Below are 21,660 nucleotides of genomic sequence, written 5' to 3' on the forward strand. Positions count from 1 at the left end.
AGTACTCCGAGCCTTAAAGAAACCTACCATTTCACTTGGCACTTTTCTTCTGACACTGGCAAATCTTTTCTAGTGGGAAATAGATTCCTGTTCTGGGCTCCATGAGCTAGTTAAAATCTTTTTAAAAAGTCAACTCAAGTCATTTCTGTGCCACTATTTCTTCAATTTGTAGCTTTTGGAAACATCGAGGCACAATAATCTTTAGAGGGGAAACTTTCTCTCCAGATCATGATTGCTTTTTGTCTTCCATGGGCAATGTACTTATCCAGGTCCAAGAGACCTCAGAGAGGAGGTGGTGCGACAACCAAGTTCTAAAGAGTCAAGCAGGGATGTTCTCAACATTAACAATGAGATCTGTCCTCAACATTAACTAGTCTTTGCTTACCTTGCATTTCTGGAATAATAATAAGACATGCGTGTGTGTGTGTGTGTGTGTGTGTGTGTGAGAGAGAGAGAGAGAGAGAGAGAGAGAGAGAGAGAGAGAGAGGAAATCATAACAAAAGAGCTGACAAGTCAGTGTTGGTTGGTTGGTTTTTTCTCTATACTGATTGTTGATTTGGCCTTAGTAAGCTATCAGAAGGGCACTTAATGCAATTTCTTGGTACATTACTCTTATAACAGGGTGAAATATAGCAAAAGACTTTTAATTCCCTGTGTGCACTGAAAATTTTTGAGATGGGGGCCAGACCAGAAGCAAATTTTACATGCTTAAAATTCATTCATTGACTCTATAACTCCTGCAGGACTAACTCCTTTCAGACTGAATTTGGACAATGAGCATGGTGGCATTGCAAAGCATCCTCCTACCCCCACCCTTAAACAGTCACAGCAAAGTGTTTCCCATGACTTCCATTTTAAGTCCTCTTTAAGAAGTTTAGTCTAAGGATTTATGCAAATATAAATGTAAAACTAAAAGACAGAAATAAGACTTTTAATTGTTTGACTTCTAGTAAATGGACTTCAGGGTTAAAATATTCCAATAGAATATTTATTATAAAAATGTTAAAATATAAAATCATATATACAAATCACCACAGTATCTCCTATGTGATCATCATTCAGCTTCAACAATTATCTACACATGGCTTCAATCCCTGGCACTGCAGGTCACGGCAGCATTGCATCCTCAGGCCCTGCATTGAACCACCAGCTGATTGACCACCAGGGAGTGGGACCTCTGGGTATCCTAATCACCATTTGAGAGGTTCCTGACACCCCCTAGGATAAGGAACTACAGGAGAAACAAGGCCCATTTTTACAACACTCTCTGGAGTGATAGCACAGCGGCAGGGCGTTTGCCTTGCATGCAGCCAGCCTGGCCAAGCCAGGTTCGATTCCTCTGCCTCTCTCAGAGAGCCTGGCAAGCTACCGAGAGTATTCAGTATGCCAAACACAGTAACGAGAAGTCTCACAATGGAGACGTTACTGGGCCCGCTCGAGCAAATCGATGAACAACGGGAGGACAGTGTCTGTATCTAATAGTCTGTCTGAGGAAGTTTTCAAATACCTTCAGCTGGTTAGAGTAGCAATATTATATACTAACACAGCAAGCAAGGTTCTTGAGCCTGGCATTTTTGTATGCATGTACTTATCTATTTATGTGTTTTTAGTGTCAGAGATTGAAGACAGAGTCTCAAACATGCAAAGCAAATGCTCAACCACTGACTCAACTACATCCCCACCAAGTGTGTCCCCTTCCCTCCTTTGTCCTTTCCCCTTTATTGGCAGGACTCATTGGTGAGTCGAGCCCAGGACCTTGAGTATCTACTTTATCAGATCCCACAAAACACTCACGAATGAATGATGCCACGTGCTTATTGCTATGGAAGAATTAGGGTCTATAGTAACTGTTCCCTTTCACAGCTCCTGTTTGGGGCAATAGTTAGGTCTGGAGGTGTCTTCTGCAGAGCAAGAAATGCCCCTTTCTGCTAGAGTTGGGTTGGGCAAGGGCCCTGGAATGATCTGGGTTCAATTGTGTGATGCCGGGGGCGAGGGGGGGGTGGGTGGAGGTACTTTCAACCAATTCACTTAGTTAAGGTAGATTTCAAGGGGTAGGACGATATTGAGCAATTTTTCTCTGAAAAGGGGGTGGTGGGCTGAATAAGTCTGAGAGTCTCTGGATCTAAGGAGGAACAGGATGAAATGGCTACTGTGCAAGACAGAGAGCATTTCCATCCTTAGCACACCCCTGCCACGGGGTAGCCCCATCTCACAGGTCCAGAGAAAACCCACTTTCAAGGCATTTAGTAAAGTAGCAGTGAGAACTTTCATGCAAGCAGCCAGTCAGCCCATGGATATTTAGTCCTAGAATCAGGAGCCCTGGCTCAAAAGACAACTCCCCACTTATTTCATTAGAAATTCCCAGACTATGGGGGAAATGGGGGATGGGAGGGATACTGGGATCCGTGGTGGTGGGAAATGGGCACTGGTGGAGGAATGGATATTTGATCATTGTGTAATTGAAACACGAGCACAAAACTTTGTAAGTCTACAACTGTACCTCATGGTGTCTCACTAATAAAAATTTTTAAAAATATATGAAGAAAAAAAAAAAGCAATTCCCAGACTACCAGCTGGGATCACCCATTCAGGTTCTTGCTTAGTGCTCAGCTACCAAACACTGGGTGTTTCTATTCTCCTAGTTCATAGGTAACCAACAGATAAAGATGAGGGACCCAAGTGTCTAGCAGTCTCACGAAGAGATCAGGTTGCAGATAATGTTTTACAATATTGCAGTTTTACAATATTGCTGTAATACTGTCTTACAATCTTGTGGTCACTCTTAAGGAAATTAATAAGAGGAATCATGAAAAAGGGAGGTTAATTTCATGGTGGAGGGGTGAAAACACCTTCAGAGAAACATTTCACTGTCAGTTGTCTGAACACTTAGGAATAGATACTCCTTTTCATCTGAGCAGATGAAAATGATGGTTGATGGATGCGTGTGCAGAAAGGGATCAGATTCCAAGCAGCAAAGGTACCATCATCTTTGTAATGGAAAAGCCCCCATTGGAGACCAGAAAATTTATTCTTTTGTTTGTTTCTTTGTCTTTGTTTTGGAACCACACACCGCGGTGCTCAGGGCTTACCCCTCATTCAGGCTTACTCCTGGCTCTGTGCTCAAAAACACAGTGCCAATCCTGGCAGTGCTTGCAGGGCAGGGGTGTTGGGGATTAAATCTGGGTCATCTGCATGCAAGGTAATGCACCTTACCCGCTGTAATATTTTTCTGGCCCTAAAGAGCTAATTCCTTTTTATTTTTTGAGGCGGGGAATGATTTGGGACACAACCAGTGATACTCAGGGGTTACTCCTGGCTGTACATTCAGGAATTACTCACGATGGTGCTTGGGGATGCTTCAATTGTATGCAAGGTATGCACACTACTCACTGTACTATCACTCGGGCCCCTGGAGAATTAATTCTTGCAGTGCGAAGGAATCACATGAGGAGACATGACACAGAAATAGACTTTGGATATTAGGAAGAGCTTGATTCTTATTTCTGCAGATCACAGTGGTTATCAAAGGTGGTCAAGCCCTGTCTCACTTGGTTCTGAACCCTGTGAAACCCCCAACCCTGAGAGGTAGAAACGACTCACCTTGTCTCTGGGCACTTCGTGCAGTCCTCTGGGCCAGGCCCCCTACAAGAGGCACATGAAGCTTCACAGAGCTGGCAGCGGCCATGCGGGTCCACGTATTCTCCTAGGGAACACAATCGGATCGTTGAACTCATTGCTACAAGACGGTGCTGCCTGGCTGTGAGCCTGCGAGCAGCCAGAGCTCGGCACGTCTGCACGAAAGCTCTGAAGGCTGCAACTCGAGGAGATTTTGAGCGCTCCATTGCCAGCACTGAAATCCGGACCTTAGAACAACACAGCTTCTCTCCCCAGGGCCTCAGAAGTTGGACTCTCAGATCGTTCTGAGGCAATGACATAATTTTAGATCCAGGAAACATGTGTTATAGATTTTATGAGGCCCAGAGAAGGGAACCCCTTAGGGTCCTTTTTTTCCTGAGCTCCTACTGACTTTCCTGTGGAAACGTGCCACAGAGTTGTAGCCTTGGTTCAAGCGAGGCAATGGGTTGGGCCTGCCCACAGCCTGCCCCGCGCCTCCAGAAGGGCTATTGCATTTACTGGTGAAGAAAAGGAATTCAGTTTGGCTGATAGTTGACAGATGTGAGCTGAGTCACACCCTGCAGGAGGACCAGTGAAGAGATGCTCCGAGAATTCTTTATTTCATCGGAAAGTTTCTCTTTCCCAAGTCAAAACATATTTGAACTCTTGCCACGGATGCAAACCCATTTTCACAAACCCCTTGTGAACATTTAAGAAACTACATCCATGGCAAAGGTAGAGCAGAAAGGTCAACCTCACTAAAGAAAATAATTCAGTAATAGAATTCTACTATTGAGTTACTGAATTTAACCTGTCTATCACATCATACTTAATCTCTTGCCACTGTCCTTTATTAATCAGGTTTCTTCAGACTGATCCGAAGACCCACTTCATATGGTTTGGAACTTTCTCAGGAAGTAGCTTCAGGTTTGAGTAGAGACAACCATCACTGCTCCCACCAACCCACTCAGGAAGGACAGTCTGCCTCCTGCCTCTAGTGTCCTAGTAAATGGCAGCTAGAATTGTGGGTTATGGGCCCACGGTGGGGCGAGCGAGCTAAATGTAGCTTAATGCAAGGGTTGTGAAACTTTGGCAGCAATAAAAGGCTTCTGAATGTGCAACAACCAAAAATTAATTTAAAAAATTAAACACATAATGAATCTGAGGTTATTTCTGGCAACGCTTACTCGTGTTGTATTTTTCATGTGGAAAGAGTTATGAATGCACAGAGTTTAAGAAAGATCTGTTCTTCTACACAGGTGGGGGAAATTGTGAAATCCACAAACCTTCAACTTGTTGCAAAAATAATTCTGAAGAGGCAAGAAGAGTTTGTGTTTACATCGCAGAAGAGGACTTTCACACAGCTATCATATGAATTTGATTTCTATCTCTACTTCTCCTTATTGGTGCCACGTGCATTGTGGACAGAAATCGGATATGCTACTTTTAGAATGGAATTGTGGGTCTTAGCAAGGAGTGTCTTGGATCATGGGCCCTAAGGAGTGAGTTAGTGGCAGGAGTGAAAAGGGCAAAATGTGTAAATATCTACGTCACTGTCACCTATCCAGTCAAATGGAGGCAGGAATAGTGCCTTTGTTCATTACACTAAGCCACATGCAATGGTATAGATTGGCTGCCTTCGCTTCCATAGGAGCTATCTTTTACTAACCCACACCAAGGGTTTTAGTGGATGAGTTGAATCCTTAGTAATCATCTTAGGCAGAGAGAGACTGGGACAACTGTCTCATAGCAAAGGTGATTTTGGGTTGGAGTGCTTTATTCAATATAGACCTCATATTTATGCAGTTTTATTTATATTTATTTGGATTTCCTTCTTCCATCTCTTAATTATCATCCTTGATGGACTCTATTCCACCTGTGTTGTAGAAGGCACAACAAATTGTGTATTGTGATGATTAGTCCAGACACCAGCAAGATAGAGAGCGTAAGTTCAGGGACATTCTGGTAGTAAGTAGATTTTGTAAAAGTAGATTGTAATTATAGAGCTGAATTCTAGCTATATAGCTTTCAAGATATATGTGCTGAGTGGAATGGGAATAAAAATGTGTCATCAGATTCTTACCCCAATGACAGTGTATTCTAGGAAAATGTAGATTCATCGAAAATTAAGTGTTGTTGGTTGCTTGCTTTTTTTTTTTTTGAGTTTTGGAGCCACAACTGAAGTGCTCAGGATTTAGTCCTGTGTCTGTGCTCAGGAGTGACCTTTGGCAGTTCTTGGGAAACCATATGCTATGTTGGGGTTAGAACCAGGGTCAGGAGTAGGTAAAGCAAACACTTCATCCCTGGTACAATCTCTCTCATCCTAAGAAAGCAAAATTTATTCATTCATCCTATGTTTATTTAAAAATATCTACATGCCAGGTGTTAGCTGAAATTCAGGGTTAAAATTTTTTTATAAGACCCTGCTCTTGGGTTCTCAGAGATTTTGGGGGAAGAATGACTTATGAAGAGATAGTTATAAATATAATACAAAACTGGCCAACGTCTTCAACTCACTTGAATAGTTGGATTAAACTTTAAAACAGAAGGGCAACGATTTTGCCTGAACTCAACTAGACACAGACATCAATACTTGCCTTTTTATATCCTTATATTATGCCTATAGGAAGTGACACAGTGATTTGGTTTGCCAAAATTCTACATCTACATTAATATCCATGATATTAGATATGATGTGAGTAGAATTTTAGACTAGAAGTACCTTGGTTTGCAAAATTTAAATTGAACGTTAAGATGATGAAGAACTAGGCCAGACAAGGTTTATTCAGATATCAATGTGAAAAACTTAAAAGTTGCTGTGTCTCTTATTTACCTCTCCAGGGGCTTCCATAAACCAGTAGGTGGCACCAATACCTTGGTATCATAATTTCTTGATCAGCTCAAATATAATGGCCTGTATAGGCATTTACAACATTCCTTGTTGAATATAGTCTTCGCTAGGAATTGCACCATAGCCAATCAAGTCGAGGAGTAATGCCATATACAAGACTTAAAAGAGTCACTCCACACTCTACCTTCCCAGGTCCCAGGATGCATTCATCTGACCCGGGGATCCCACAGGTGCCTGATCACCCTAACATTGATCCATCTTGCTCCCTCAAACCTTTTTGATTGGGGCTTGGTCCAAATTTCCCAAAATCACATTCCATGTACTCTTTGCCAGGTGATTTTGCTACCTCGTCTGCTTGAAACACTATGCAATTCCCTATGCATCTTTGTTTTCCTTGTCAAAGTTCTTCTCCATCTTCTCATGATCATTCACTTCTCCTCTATCTCTGAGGAGGACCATGGCTCCTGGCCACTGTCATCTCAGGCTCTTAATCTCTCCTTAGAGTATTTCTCTACCAACCCCTCTCCTCCATATACTATGATCTCTAAATTTTTCCTTTAATCTAAAACATTCCCACATAGTTTCCTTCCTTGATAAGTGACTTAAAACTTAGTTTTCCCTCATAGCATACAGAAAGAGAGAAAAGATAGATAAAACTTCTAGCTTTGAAGCTTATGAAGAGAGTCAGTGTAGGACAGACAGCCGAACTCTGCATCTCCCCTAGTCTGGAAGCCCTTTTCTGGTTTTAGAACAGATGAGAAGAGAAAGACCTGCCCAGTTTTTATATTTATGTAGATGTCCAATTAGTTACATAAACAACTGCCCTTAGCTCTTGCAGGCACAAGTTTTCCACTGCACATTTGAAATTAAAGAAGGCAGATTCCAAGGATATAGTGAAGCTGCTTTTTTTTTTTTCTTTTAAGGGGAGGGTGGTTGTTGGAGCAGCAAATTCTTGTCATCTGTCTTTATTGCACAACGAAGCTGAATGTTTATGACAGGTCTGATACACAAAATTCTTAGGGAAAAAATCACTTGTAGCAGAGACTCGGGGGCCAATATTTTGTTCTAGTCCTCACGGCAAGCTTGTCCTTCTGGTATCATGTCCAAATCATCTTTTTTTTTCTGTTTATGCTAAAATATTTTTTCATTTTTTTCATCTTCTAATGGTTCAAAAGACACCAAGAAAGTAGAATCACATAGGGGAAACAACATCTTACAGTTGAAGAAACAGCTTAATAATTAATACTCGGACGTTTAAAAATTTACAAGCAAGTAGCATGCTCTGTTTAATCCACCTCTTGAAAATATTGCAGAATGAGTTTGTGTCAACAAATGTGAGTTGTAAATAAGCTTTATGAAATCATCCAGAATAGTCAAACATTTATTATATTATCCTGAATGGCTAAACATGTCTGAAACTCACATAATAACATTTTTCTTACAGTTACACGGCTAGAGGAACATTTTCTTCCACAAAAATTCTTTTTTTTTCCAAAAATGAAAGCATGTATTCTTTTTCTTTCCCTTGGAGGTTAGGGGACACCTGGCTCTTCTCAGGCCTTACTCCAGCTCTGCATTCAAGAGTCACTCCTGGTGGGGTTCAGGGAGCCATGTGGGCCAACATGAGCCTTACCTGCTGTGCTAGCTTTCTGATCCCAAGAATTTGTTCTGCACTTTGGAACAGATTGAATTGAGGACAGATACCTATGGTGCTTTCTCTTGAACAGAGACCATGAGAGGAGGTGGCTAGCTCACTACACCACTGCATAGTTAGAGGATGGCTTCATAATATTTCTTCATTGGTTAGAGTAAAATTAATTGTGAAGTTTAAGCAAATGAATCTATAAGTAAAGTAAATGAATAAACACAGCTAGGTGATGTGAATTCAAAACAACTTTTTAGCAAGTGTGAATATAAAGAGTAGGTGGAAAGAACATTAAAAAATATCAGGGGCTGGAGTGATAGTACAGTGGGGAGGGTGTTTGCTTTGCACACGTTTGACCTGGATTTGATTCCCAGTATCCCATAAACTCCTCCAAGCACTGCCAGGAGTAATTCCTGAGTGCAAAGCCCGGAGTAACCCTTGAGCATTGCTGGGTGTGACCCAAAAAGCCAAGCACTGTAGCACTGTCCTCCCGTTGTTCATAAATTTGCTTGAGCAAGCCCAGTAATGAATGTCTCCATTGTGAGACTTGCTGATACTGTGTTTGGCATATCAAATACATCACGGGTATCTTGCTAGGCTTTGCTCTGTGGGCAAGATACTCTTGGTAGCTTGCCGGCTCTCCAAGAGGGGCGGAGGAATTGAACCTGGATTGGTCGGGTTGGCCATCTGCAAGGCAAACGCCCTACCTGTTGTGCTATCGCTCCAGCCCACATATGCTAAGAAAGGGCAGTAATGATCTTCCTATAGTAACACTGGTTACTGTGCTAAAGGGGAATAATAGGCAAGCAGGGAGAAATAGGCAAGCCAAAAATGTAAAAAATAGCCATTTGGTTATATTTCTGGAGGAATGGAGTTATCTATAGATCTCCATAACTCATTGCATAGGAGTCATATATTGTGGCTTTTTTGAATGACTCTACAAACACAAATGCTGATCGAATAATACTGTCTCTTTGTAAGGATGTCAATAACTACTTTCCTGCTTAAAATATCACCGTATGAGGAAATCCATATATTTATTACATTCCACTAGCTACAATAAATGTCAGTAACACTTTCAATTAATTTAACATTCATGAACTAAATATAAAACCACCACCTGAGACTGAGACTGCAACACCTTCATTAGAAGCCTGAACAATTAAAGAAGGAAAGGAAATTCTGCCACATTCTACAACATGTATGAACTCTGAAGTCAGTCTGCTAAGTGAAGGCCAAATTTTGTATGATACCGTTCATATGTAACACAAAAAGAGTCCAATTCAGAGAGACAGAAAGTACTCTGTAGAATGGTGGGAAGTAGAAATTAGAAATGGAGAAATAGAATAGTGATTGAGAAGGACTGGGAAAGGTGAGTAAGTGGGGAAGTGTTGCTCATTAAGTCTAAAAGTCTGTAGTGGACAACAAAAACGTTCTGGAGACAGTGGTGATTATTCCACAACAATCTCAATATAATTAATCAATATAATGAATAGAAACTTACAACAATGGTTTCAATGGTACATTTGTGTTTTACAATTTTTGCCACAATGAAAAAGTCTAGACAGTGTGGATTTCACTTTAATAAGAAGTTCTCAATGGGACTGAAGAGAAAGTACAGTGGTAGACACTTGCCCTGCATAAACTGACCTGGATTTGATTCCTAACCTAATAGGGCAGCCTGCCCACCATAATAGAAAAGTCCTGAATGTGTTTTGAATTCTGAAGATTAGGGCTCTGTCTGCACTGAAATTTGTCTTTTATGCCTAATTGATAATTTAGTCTTTTATTGGGTCATCATTAACACCACCTGTTCCTGAACCATTTTATCCAGTGAAGGTTTGAACAAAACATGGTTTACAAAGTACCTCAGTTCCCTTGGTGACTGGGAAATGTTTTGGTTAGTCAAACTTACATATGCTTTATTGCAAATGGACAAAATTCTTTTTAAAAAATCTAAGTGTGGGGTATGGTGCTGCCAACAGATCAACCTGTACCTGTGGGGCGAGTGCATCAGCAACCTGATGGTGCCTTCAGACTTCCTGATATCCCAAAATTGCTACTGTGCCTTTGTCTGGACCCCAACAACTTGGGACCAAGATTCCCAAGATACTGAATGCCTAAAAGTTAGGAATGTGGGAGCCACACCCACAAACCACCTCTGGCTCAGCTATACAAGCTCATTTATTGGCCTTATTTCAGAGACCAAACTTGCAGGCTATCGAATGTAGCCTGCCCACAGGGCAGAGTCTGGCAAACTCCCCGTAGCGTACCAAATATGCCAAATACTAGTAACAATGATGGGTCTCATTCTCCTAAAGAGCCTTGAATATAATCTCAGGGCTAGGATGAAAGAGACGTTACTGGGGCCTGCTCGAGGCAATCAACGAATAACAGGATGATGAATTTCAGAGACCCATAGATAAATCTCGAAAGAGATCAAAAGCTACAGTTAATCTTGGGTCTGTATATGGATGAACTGACTGGCATAAATCGAAGGGGGGCAGGTTGGCCTGGTGGCCCACCGAAGCAGAGCCACTGACAGCCACTTGCTTCCACAGTCCAATATTGTTGCTTTACCCCCGGCCTGACTCCACCATCTCAGGATGGACCTCACCAAGATATAATCTGCTGAAACTTTTGGTCTGTGGGTTTTGTGACTGAAATCTCCAGGCTTTCTCGGGGTCTGGATGGGCTACCTTCCCCACCTCCCTGTACTTCCAGGAGCCTTGGCAGTCATATCCACACCCCAAACCTTCCACTCAATTGAAAAGCTACTCCAGCCTTACCATCCAGATAAAAATACTAAATGCCCTGAACAAACACCGTGACCTCTTAGCACCTGTACTGCAAACCATAATGCATAAAAGAAAAAGGAGAGAGAGGGCAAGAGGAAAAGTGCCTCCCATAGAGGGAGGCTAGGGGTGGGTGGGTGTGAGGGGTTGGGGGATGGTGGTGGGGAAACAGGATACATTGGTGGTGGGAAATTTACACTGGTGGAGGGATGGATCCTGGATCATTGTATGACTGACACCCAATTATGAACAGCTTTGTAATGGTCTATCTCGCAGATATCCAATTAAAAAAAAATTTTAAAAAGTAATGTGAAGTTCATGCCCAATTCAATCAGCTGAATCAATGGCTGAATAAAAAGTAGTACTCCTACACTAAAAAAAGTCTAAGTGTGGCATTTAGAAAGGGAACCAAAGTTTTCTGTGGACTAACTGGGTGCCAGTGTAGCAGAAATTATGGGGCTGGACCAATGTATATGTTTTGGAATCATCCCCACCTGACTTTGATTCTGGCTTTTTGGAAACTCTGCCATAAATCAAATCTCCTATTTCTCTGACATTCCTTTTCTCTGTGATGTTGACAATATGCTCTCTCATTAAATATGCTGGACTCACCAGAGAAAACAGCTTTACATCAGTGAGCAGTGTGGAAGGTGGAGCATCAGTCATAATTATAAGCCAATTCCTGTGTGTTAGCTAATGAACCTCCCATCATGATTCGGAATCAGGATTCTCAGCACCAATGGACCAAATAAGGAATGCAAGCATCTAAATGTCATCTCTCTGCACACCATTTGGACCCTGATCTGCCAAGATTTCAAACTGTGCCCTTTTGACCACCTTCAAGGGACTTGAATGTATTGGCTGGTACATGGTGCCAATGAGGCAGCTAAAATTAATGGCCCTTAAGACAGAGAACAATGACCTTTCAAAACAAATTCAGCTTCAAGATACAATCTCTGCAAGTTCATCATTATAATGAGTGGCCACTGAGGCCCCGAGCAAAGGCACTTTCTCCTGCACCTCACCCGAGAAAGTGCAAGAGTCATGAGGCTTCTGGGTAAAAGTCTTATGAGATGGGTCACACAAGGGGTCTTCTTGGACCCACTGTGGGCACTGTGCATGCACTACATGCTTCCCATTGAAGGGAGTGGCCAGGGATGAACAGTCCTTTTTCACGCAGTGGTATCAGGACAAAGTGCAGTTTCTGTTCTGATCCCGAGGAGATGGGGGTATAAAGAATGAAATAGAAATGAAAGTATAAAGAAAATATAAAGTATAAAGTATAAAGAAAATATAAAGTATAAAGTATAAAGAAAATATAAATGAAAGTATAAAGAATGGGGTATAAAGACTGAAAGCAGGGGCAGTAGTGTGTGTGTGCTGTGAGTGTGTTTTGTAGGTAGGGAGATGAGTGGAAAGTGGAGTCAGTGTTGTTAGGCAAGAGACCCGAGATTCCTGGGTGTCAGAGAAGGACTGAGCCTTGGTGGTTGCCCAATTTCCCCCACATGACTTGAGTCCTCCCACATCTTTCTTGCCCAGAGAATGGAATTAAGGACAGGAATCTTGTGTGGCTCCACCATGGAGAGAATGACACTGTCATGCCCAGTGTGTGCTCAGGCGACCACAGCGGTCTTCCCCCTCTTGGAGCGGGGCCATTATCCCCATGAAGCGCTTGAATCTGGAACCAGATGTCCTCGATGTGGACGCCAGGACTCCCCTATGATCGCTGTATGAACTTGCTCAAGTTATGTAATCTCTCTGAGCTTGGGTCAGCTCATCTCTCAAGTGCAAATAAACACACATGCATGACAACATTGTCAGAAGGATTGAATTAGTTAATATGTGCAAGGTGCTAATGTGGTCAAGATGCCAGAGTTATAAACTTGGTTATGTAAATGAGAGTTAAAAATTTGGTTATGTAAATGAGAGGTTGTGTTACAGCAGTGTACTATATTGTATTTTCTTATTCACATAGGTTAAGATTGTAAATTTTATGCAAAATTGCTATAGTTACATATAACAATGAATCACTACAATTTTTTTTTTAAATTTACCTTCTGATAATTCCATTTGCTATTTCTTTAAGTTTTGTTAGAGCAAGCAATATGAAATAAATTTGTAATATGCTTGCCAAGGGGACAGGCTGAGGATGGCAAGGGCCCTGGGGATACTGGTGATGGGATTGGTGATGCAACACTGTATGCCTGACACAATTCTATTATGAAAAGCTTTGTAAGTCATGGTGTCTTAATAAATAAATATGTCTCAAAAAAAAAAAAACCAAAACCTCCACAGAAACAAAACCACGATCCAGTTCTCAACAAATGTCAAGGTTGTTACTCCAGTGAGCACAGCCAAGACCCAAAGAGAAGCAGCATAAAAAAGTGAAAAGACCTTTACAGACACACAACCATTCACTCCTCATGGTATGGATACTATGGAAATACTAGTTAGCCTTTCTTCATTAAGCTACTAGATCTGTTTAAACTTCCCAAGCTTGAATCACCTATTCTTTGACTGCCTGTTATCAGTTTATAGGCATATTTATACTGAAGTTTATTTGTGATAAACAAATAATCTAGAAAAAGATTTCCTTTTTTCATACCTATTTAGGAATCACTTAGAAAAATTGGACTCTACTTTTATTTTTTACTTCTTTTAATAGCATTTAACAGCTCAACATTATGATTTTGTGTGATTGACAGCAAGGTGTTGTTAGGGTCTATTCAGGAAAAGGACTACCCTCTGGCATTTCATGGTCCACTCCAAATCCACAACTCTAGAGCACTTGAACATTGCTAAAGTATGATGACCATGCCAAACCAGTATTGGAGGAAAAGATATGTCTATTCTACTTCTATTGCCCAACAGTATTCCTCTTGTTAGTTTATGGAGAAATTTCTTAGGAAAAAACAAAATTGTGATTTTATTAACTGGTTGTCACTCAGCTTTAAACACTGGTCAGAAATCTGTTATGATTTGACTTTTCTAATCTCAATGGAAACCAAGGGATTATTCCTGGATATTAGTAATGCTGTGAAGGGATTCTAGTCTTATCAGAACATTCCAGAGTGGTATTCAATATGCTATTGCTTTGTATTGTACCTTAATGTCTCTTCACATCCTTTAAATGCTTGAAACTGTAATTTTGTCCCAGTGAGTTTTGTTCTGAGGGGCATTTGTAGCTTCTGTATCTTTGTACCTACCTTTCTTTATCATTTGTTGTTTTTGTTTGGGGATCACACCTACTGATGTTCAGGGGTTACTCCTGGCTCTGCACTCAGAGATCACATCTGGCATTTCTCCAGGGACCATATGGGGTGCTGGGGATCAAGCCCAGGTTGTCCACATTCAAAGAAAGCACCTTATCCATTTTATTATCTTTTGATCAGAGTCTGCCTTTATAAAGTAGTCATGCCACACACCCTCAAGTTATAATCATTTATTCTTTGATAAGGGAGCAAGAACTGTAAAGTGAAGCAAGGAAAGCCTCTTTAACAAGGGGTGTTGGCAACACTGGACAGCTACATGCAAAAAATGGACTGAGACCTCTATTTAACACCATGCACAAAAGTTAGATCAAAATGGATTAAACACCTCAATGTAAGACCAGAACCCATAAGGTACATAAAAGAAAATGTAGGTAAAACCCTTCACGATATTGAAGCTAAAGGCATCTTCAAAGATAAAACATCACTGACCAAGCAAGTGGGAGCAAAGACAAACAAATCGGATTACCTTAAACTAAGAAGTTTTTGCACCTCAAAAGAAACAGTTGAAGTCATGAAATTTACATACAAGTGGTACTACATGGAAAGTATCATGTTAAGCAAAATGAGTCAGAAAGAGCAGGATAGACACAGAAAGATTGCATTCATCTGGGGAACATAAAGTAACATAATGGGAGACTAACACCCAGGAGTGGCCGAGACTAGTACCAGGAATTTTGCTCCATGACTTGGAGGCCAGCCACACATGCTAGGGGAAAAGGAAGCTCAGATAGAGAAGGGAGCACCAAATAAAGGGTGTTGGGAGGATCTTCCCAGGATGGGAGAAGCATGCTGAAAGTAGACTGTAGACCAAACATGATTGCCACTCAATGCCTCTCTTGTAAACCACAGAACCCAAGAGGAGAGAGAGAGAGAGAGAGAACAAAAGGGAATGCCCTGCCACAGAGGCAGGGTGGAATGGGGGGGATGGGGAGTGGGAGGGATACTGGGACCTGTGGTGGTGGAGGATGGGCGCTGGTGGAGGGATGGGTACTTGATCATTGTATAACTGAAACCCAAGCACAAAAATTTCTAAGTCTATAACTGTACCTTGTGGTGTTTCACTAATAATAAATAAATAAATAGTAAAGTAAAAGGCCCTCCCGTTGATCGTCGATTTGCTCGAGCGGGCCCAGTAACGTCTCCATTGGAGACTTTGTTGTTACTGTGTCTGGCATATCGAATACTCTCGGTAGCTTGCCGGGCTCTCTGAGAGGGGCAGAGGAATCGAAGTCGGGGCGGTCATGTTGGCCGCTTATAAGGCGAACACCCTACCACTGTGCTATAAATTTAAAAAAAAGAAAGAAACAGTGACCAAGATACAAAGAAAGCCTACGCAATAGGAAAGTTTATTCACTTAAAGCCCTTCTGATAATATTCATGATATATAAGACACCTGTAGAACTTTACAGGAAAAAAAATTCAACCCTATCAGAAAATGGGGAGAAGAAGTGAAGAGAAGCTTTCTCAAAGAAGAGATTCAAATGGCCAAAATGGTGCACGGAAAAAATTTTCTTCATCATTAATCATTAGAGAGATGCAAATCAAAACAACAATGAGATACCATTTCACACCACAGAGACTGGCACACAACCAAAAGTACAAGAACAACCAGTGCTGGCACAGATGTAGGGGTAAAGGGACTCTCCTTCATTCTTGGTGGGAATGCTTACTGGTCTAGCCCTTTGGGGAAAACAATATGAACATTCCTCAAAAAAAACTAGAAATTGAACTGCCATCTGACTCAGTAATACCAATTCTGGGAATATATCCTAGGGGCCCAAAAATGCACAGTAGAAACACCATCTGCACCCCATATACTCATTACAGCACTATTCACAATAGCCAGAATCTGGAAACAACCTGAGTGCCCGAGAACAGACGAATGGATAAAGAAACTATGGCACATCTATACAATGGAATACGATGCAGCTGTTAGGAAAAATGAAGTCATGAAATTTGCGTATAAGTGGATGGACTTGGAGAGTAACAGGCTGAGTGAAATGAGTCAGAAAGAGAGGGATAGATAAAGAATGAATGCATTTGTTTGTGATATATATGTATATATATTACATATTCACATAACCACAGACATATTCACAGCTGGGAAAACAGGGTCTTGGAGGACTGGTTGGAATTGACTACAGCTGTGTGTGTGGCAGAGGGTAGATGAGATAGAGAAGGGATCGGGATGACAATAATAGCTGAAGATGATCACGCCAGACAGAAACTGAGTGCTAAGGGGATCGGTAAAGGAGTAGGTAAAAGCAGGGAAAGGGATATATAGGATAACCTTTCAGTATCTGTATTGCAAACCATAGTATCCAAAAGGAAAGGGGGGGTGTTTGAGAGAGAGGGAGGGGTTAAGAGAGAGGGAAGAGTTGAGGGAGAGAGAGAGAGAAAGAGAGAGAGAGTGAGAGAGAGAAGAAAAGTGCATGCCATAGAGGCAGGCTGTGTGTCGGAGGACGGGGGGGAGGTGATGGGAGGAAACCTGGGGACACTGGTGCTGGGAAACATACACTGGTGGAGGCATGGGTGCTGGAACACTGTATGACTGAAACCTAATCATGAACAGCTTTGTAAAGATCTGTCTTTACAAAAGTGATTCAATAATAAAATTTTATATATATAGTAGTCATACAGAGAAGTCATGGAGAATAGAGTTTCTCACACGGCCCATTGAGGCATGCAGGATATTCCAGAAGGGGCAAGGGTAAAAATCGCATAAATGGGCATGGGGGTGGTGGTATGACAATAGACTAGGGTATTGATTGTCAGGATATTGGAATCAAAGGAAAGAAACTCAGTTGGAAAGGGGTCACAGTAAGAGAAAGGTGGAGAAACTAATGCAGAGCACAAAGTAGGACCATAAAAACAAAGCAAAATGAAACCAAAAAACTTTCCTCCTTCACCTTCCTCAGAGACACAGCTGTACAAAGTCTACAGAAGCCTTGAGAACAATTAGGTTCCTACGGCTGACAGGCTGGCAAGTCAGTACCTAAGTTGAGTGTGTCTTCTTCCATGGACACTACCTCAACCACCATCACCAAGCCCATCCCACATGACCTCTCATTGTCTCCCAAGGGGCAACTGTGCCTTCCTGCACCAAGGTACTCTGGGCGTGTCTTTAGTATAATTTCTAGGAAGCATGAAACATAGCTACCAGCCTGGGATCCACTTTCAAGTCCCTCTGGGACTTAGGCTTGCAGTGACCAGGCACCGAGGTGGGGCTTCGTGTCCTGGAAATTCCTTCAGTGATCCCCATAGGCAGAGCGGGTGAGTCAGACTCTCGTCCTTTCCAAACTCCCCCCGGCGGCTGTCTGACCTGCTTTGACTTCTTTTTTGCCTTCAAGACTGTTCTTGACATTCATTTTAACCACATTTTACATGGTGTGATGTGTTTGGGGCCCTAAAACCTTTCCACAGCAAACCGATTGCTCTCAGCTGTTCGGTTTGCCACAACAGGCAAGGCAAGCTGTGGAAAAGGCAGCCTTGAGCTTAGGCAGTGGAACAGTCTTTGTTTATGCAATCATCTAATTTTTAAACAATGAATTTGCAACAGGTCAACATTTTCTATGTGATACAAACAAGCATCACAGTCGCAACAATGGCGGATTTGCAAAGCTTCTAAGGGAGCTGGGGGAGGAGAAAAATGTGTAGTCTGTGGATCGCTTTGTCCAGGTGGCCTTGCCCTTCTGTGGAAGATATGGAAACACCTGCTGAGACAGTTGGGTATTTTCACATTTAATTGGCAAAGCCAGTTTATGTAGATGAGAACTGCTCTCCTGGTAAAATGAAGGACCGAAGCCTTTGAAAATGTAATCTGCCCAAGATCATTGAATCAGTGCTGAGAATACCTATTAGTTTCTTAGCGACGACCATCTGCTAGGTAGCAACCTGTGTGCTTTACTTTACTAACTCATTTAGTCCTTATGATTATTGCTGCATAGAAGGAGGAATGGAGTAGTCCATTTCTGCTCTTTAGAATGCTGATTATTTCGTTGAGAACAGTTGAGCTAATGAAATTAAGTGACTCGCTAAAGTCACCCAACTTTGGTCACAGAGCTGGGATTTTAACAGAAGGTCCGATTCCAAATTCTACTCCGTTGAGCAGAGTTCAAATCCCCCCCCCCACCCCCCCAGAAAGTAGTGTGATAAGGAATGTTTACCACAAGCTCCTCTCTGGTTCAAAAGCCCTGTGTTCCTTCCACTCTCTTGGACATTTAAATGATTGGTTTGTGGTATGTACATGAACTTGCATATGGATGTGTGTGCAAGTGTGTATAAAGTATATGGGAGTAAATTAAAAATATACAATTGAATATGCCCTGATTATCCAGCCTGTAATGATTACTTACTTACCATTAGTTGTGGTGGTAGTGGTGAGTGTTGTGTTGGAGGCAGCTTCAGTATATATATATTTTTGTGAAACAGTATTATATCATGAAGAATAACAAGAAAACAAGACAATATAAAATCAAGCATCCTACGTCTAATGATTGCATGGGTAGCTAGTCCTGATTGTTCCCTTCTCTGTAGCTAGAACCTTTTCTTATTCTTTTGGGGATTTTATGGGCACTGCATGAATAAGAGATTGGTACTAGATGTTCTTATTTGGGGTCAGGGAAAAAACTAATTTTGTAGAGTTCCTTTTCAAATAAGATTGACTTGGGTTCTAAGAAAAATGGAGATGGTTAGGTGGACAAGGAGGAAAGGAGAGAATATCTCAGGAGAGGGACAATAAACCTCCAAGAAAAAAATTGGAGTAAGTATGATTTCCTTGTCACTGGAGCGGGCAAGTGATTCAGAGGCAGAAGAAATTTGAAAAAATAAAAAATGAGTTTGGAAAGAAGATGGTGATAAATCAGTGAACATTAGATAGATGTGTATCAAAAAGGGTATTTGAATGAAAAGGAGAGTCACCGTTGGGAGTAATTTTGATGGAAGAGCACTGGGTCAAGGAAAATGAGATGGACTGGAAGGGACAGTTCAGGATGCTGACATAGAGAAGGCTTTAGTGAGCCATGAGTGAGGGGTAAGTCTATCTAAAATGTTTAAGACAGGGTGACTCCTTGGGGGACTCACATGTCATCTCAAGGGAAGTGATTCAGAGAGAAAGCTCATCTGATCTAGCGGCATCCTTCTCTTCTCCTCTGCAGAGGATTAATGATTTCAATGATTAATCTACCAGGATCAATGACTTCAGTGATTAATTAGACAGCATAGTGATTATCCAATGTTTGACAACAAAAGGAATAGAGCTTTCATTACCTCCTCTTCTGACTTTTATAAATTGATGAATAGAAATATCTTTGTGGAAATATGAGATTAGCCCAGTAATTCCATACATTGGTCATTTCAAAAGAGAAATAGCTGCATTGAGGGGGAAAAGCAGAATATTTATGGGAATAGTAAAGAATTAGAAATTCCAAGCACAAGTGAATCAGGATAAGAGGCTTTGATCAAGTCAAGTAAAACTTTGGGCCTTGATGTCTTCTGTGGGTCCTTTGTATCCTTTGGTTTATTTGGAGAATCAAATGATATGCCATTGTTATAGTATTTTGGAAACTTCAGAGTGCCTCATGAAATACACGAAGATGATTCTTAATACATCTTGGGAGGGAATATAATACCATGTAGTGACAGAGAAAGCTGGATTCAAATTAAGCTCTGTTAATTCCTAGCTGTGATTTGGGGCTACTTCCCTAACCTTTGTTTGCACAGTCACAAAAATGGAATAAAAATAGTCCTATCTCAATAAGTTTCAACAATTAAATTTGATACAGTCACGATCATGATCATCCTGTTGTTCGTTGATTGCCTCGAGCAGGGCCCAGTAACGTCTCCTTCGTCCTAGCCCTGAGAGTTTAAAAAGTGCCATGTTCAAGGCTCTTTCAGGGTTAGGAGAATGAGACCCATCATTGTTACTGGTATTTGGCATATTGGGTTCACCACGGGGAGTTTGCCAGACTCTGCCATGTGGGCAGGTAACATTCGGTAACCTGCCAGGTTGTCCAAAGAAAGAATGAGATAATAACATATGTTTAATAAATTTAATAACTATGTTATTAAATTTGATACAGTACTTACAAAAATTTAGTATAGAATTTTCTTGGTATATGTTCATTGATTTGCTCGAGCGGGCACCAGTAACTTTTCCATTGTGAGACTTGTTATTACTGTTTTTGGCATATCGAATACGCCACAGGGAGCTTGCCAGACTCTGCTGTGTGGGTGGGATATTCTCGGTAGCTTGCTGGGATATCCAAGAGGGGCAGAGGAATCGAACCTGGGTTGGCCTTGTGCAAGGCAAATGCCCTATCTGCTGTGCTATGGCTCCATGCAAGTAATTTACTACTATTGACAAATGACGACTCTTGTATATGGAGAACAAGTGGAGAAAGAAGAGTCAAATCCATAAGTGAGTAAAATAATGATCAAATCTTCATGGCCTGAGAATGGGAGGGAAATTGGCAGAGATGATCTAGGAGATGTTTCTATTTAATTAATTAATTAATTTATTTAGGCAACAGATCATAGAGAGAAATATATAAATATATACCTCTCAGAGAGCCCGGCAAGCTACTGAGAGTATCCTGCCTGCACAAGCAGAACCTGGCAATCTCCCCGTGGTGTATTCAATATGCCAAATACAGTAACGACAACAGGTCTCATTCCCCTGACCCTGAAAGATTCCCCCTCCAATCATTGGGAAAAGACAAGTAAGAAGAAGCTGCTAAAATCTCAGGCTGGGAGGAATAGAGACGTTACTGGCGCCCGCTCAAGTAAATCAAGGATCAACTGGATGACAGTGATTTATTTACTTATTATTATTTTTTTTTGCTTTTGGGTCACACCCAGCGATGCTCAGGGGTGACTCCTGGCTCTGCACTCAGGAATTACTCCTGGCGGTGCTTTGGGAACCATATGGGATGCGAGGATCTAACCCGGGTCAGCCACGTGCAAGGCAAATGCCCTACCTGCTGTACTATTGCTCTGGCCCCTAACAGATGTTTTTAAACTTTACTCCTGGAATAGCTCCATATGTTTACATACATGCCATAAGCAGTATTCGGACAGTGGCCTGTTTGCGGGGTCTGTCGAACATTGAGCTACTGTACTTTCTTTCACACACATAACTCACGTTTATGGTGTGAAATATAGCACACACACTCAAGGCTTTCTCTGTTCAGAATCTGTGCCGCAAACAGGAGCTCAATGCATTGATACCAGATAGAGTGTCATGTTCAGATGACAAGATAGTAAAATGAATAGAGTCTTCTCCACATGAGTGGGAAGGGTGTCCGACTCTTGGCCACAGTGACTGTTGAGCAGAAAAATCATGTATCTGCAGACACTCAGAAATAAAAGTCCACGAAGGAGGAGGCAAATTGTTACAAAGGGCATTTGACATAGTACTTTGTTGTTTACTTGGGTTTCTGTGACTATTCTAAAAATAGTTAGTCCTTATTCATCCAGTAACAG

General features: G+C 41.5%; 1 protein-coding gene across 1 annotated transcript in view; it reads right to left on the bottom strand.

Annotated features, from left to right (window-relative positions):
• Positions 1-21,660, bottom strand: part of PCSK5 (proprotein convertase subtilisin/kexin type 5) — a 482,296-nt gene that overhangs the window by 108,017 nt on the left and 352,619 nt on the right. Inside the window, exon 21 of the mRNA XM_056118773.1 lies at positions 3,601-3,703. Within this exon, the coding sequence (XP_055974748.1) occupies positions 3,601-3,703 (103 nt within the window). The remainder of the gene's footprint in view (positions 1-3,600; positions 3,704-21,660) is intronic.

This window comes from Sorex fumeus, unplaced genomic scaffold (assembly GCF_029834395.1).
Source record: "Sorex fumeus unplaced genomic scaffold, SorFum_2.1 ptg000038l, whole genome shotgun sequence".
NCBI classification, from domain to species: Eukaryota; Metazoa; Chordata; class Mammalia; order Eulipotyphla; family Soricidae; genus Sorex; species Sorex fumeus.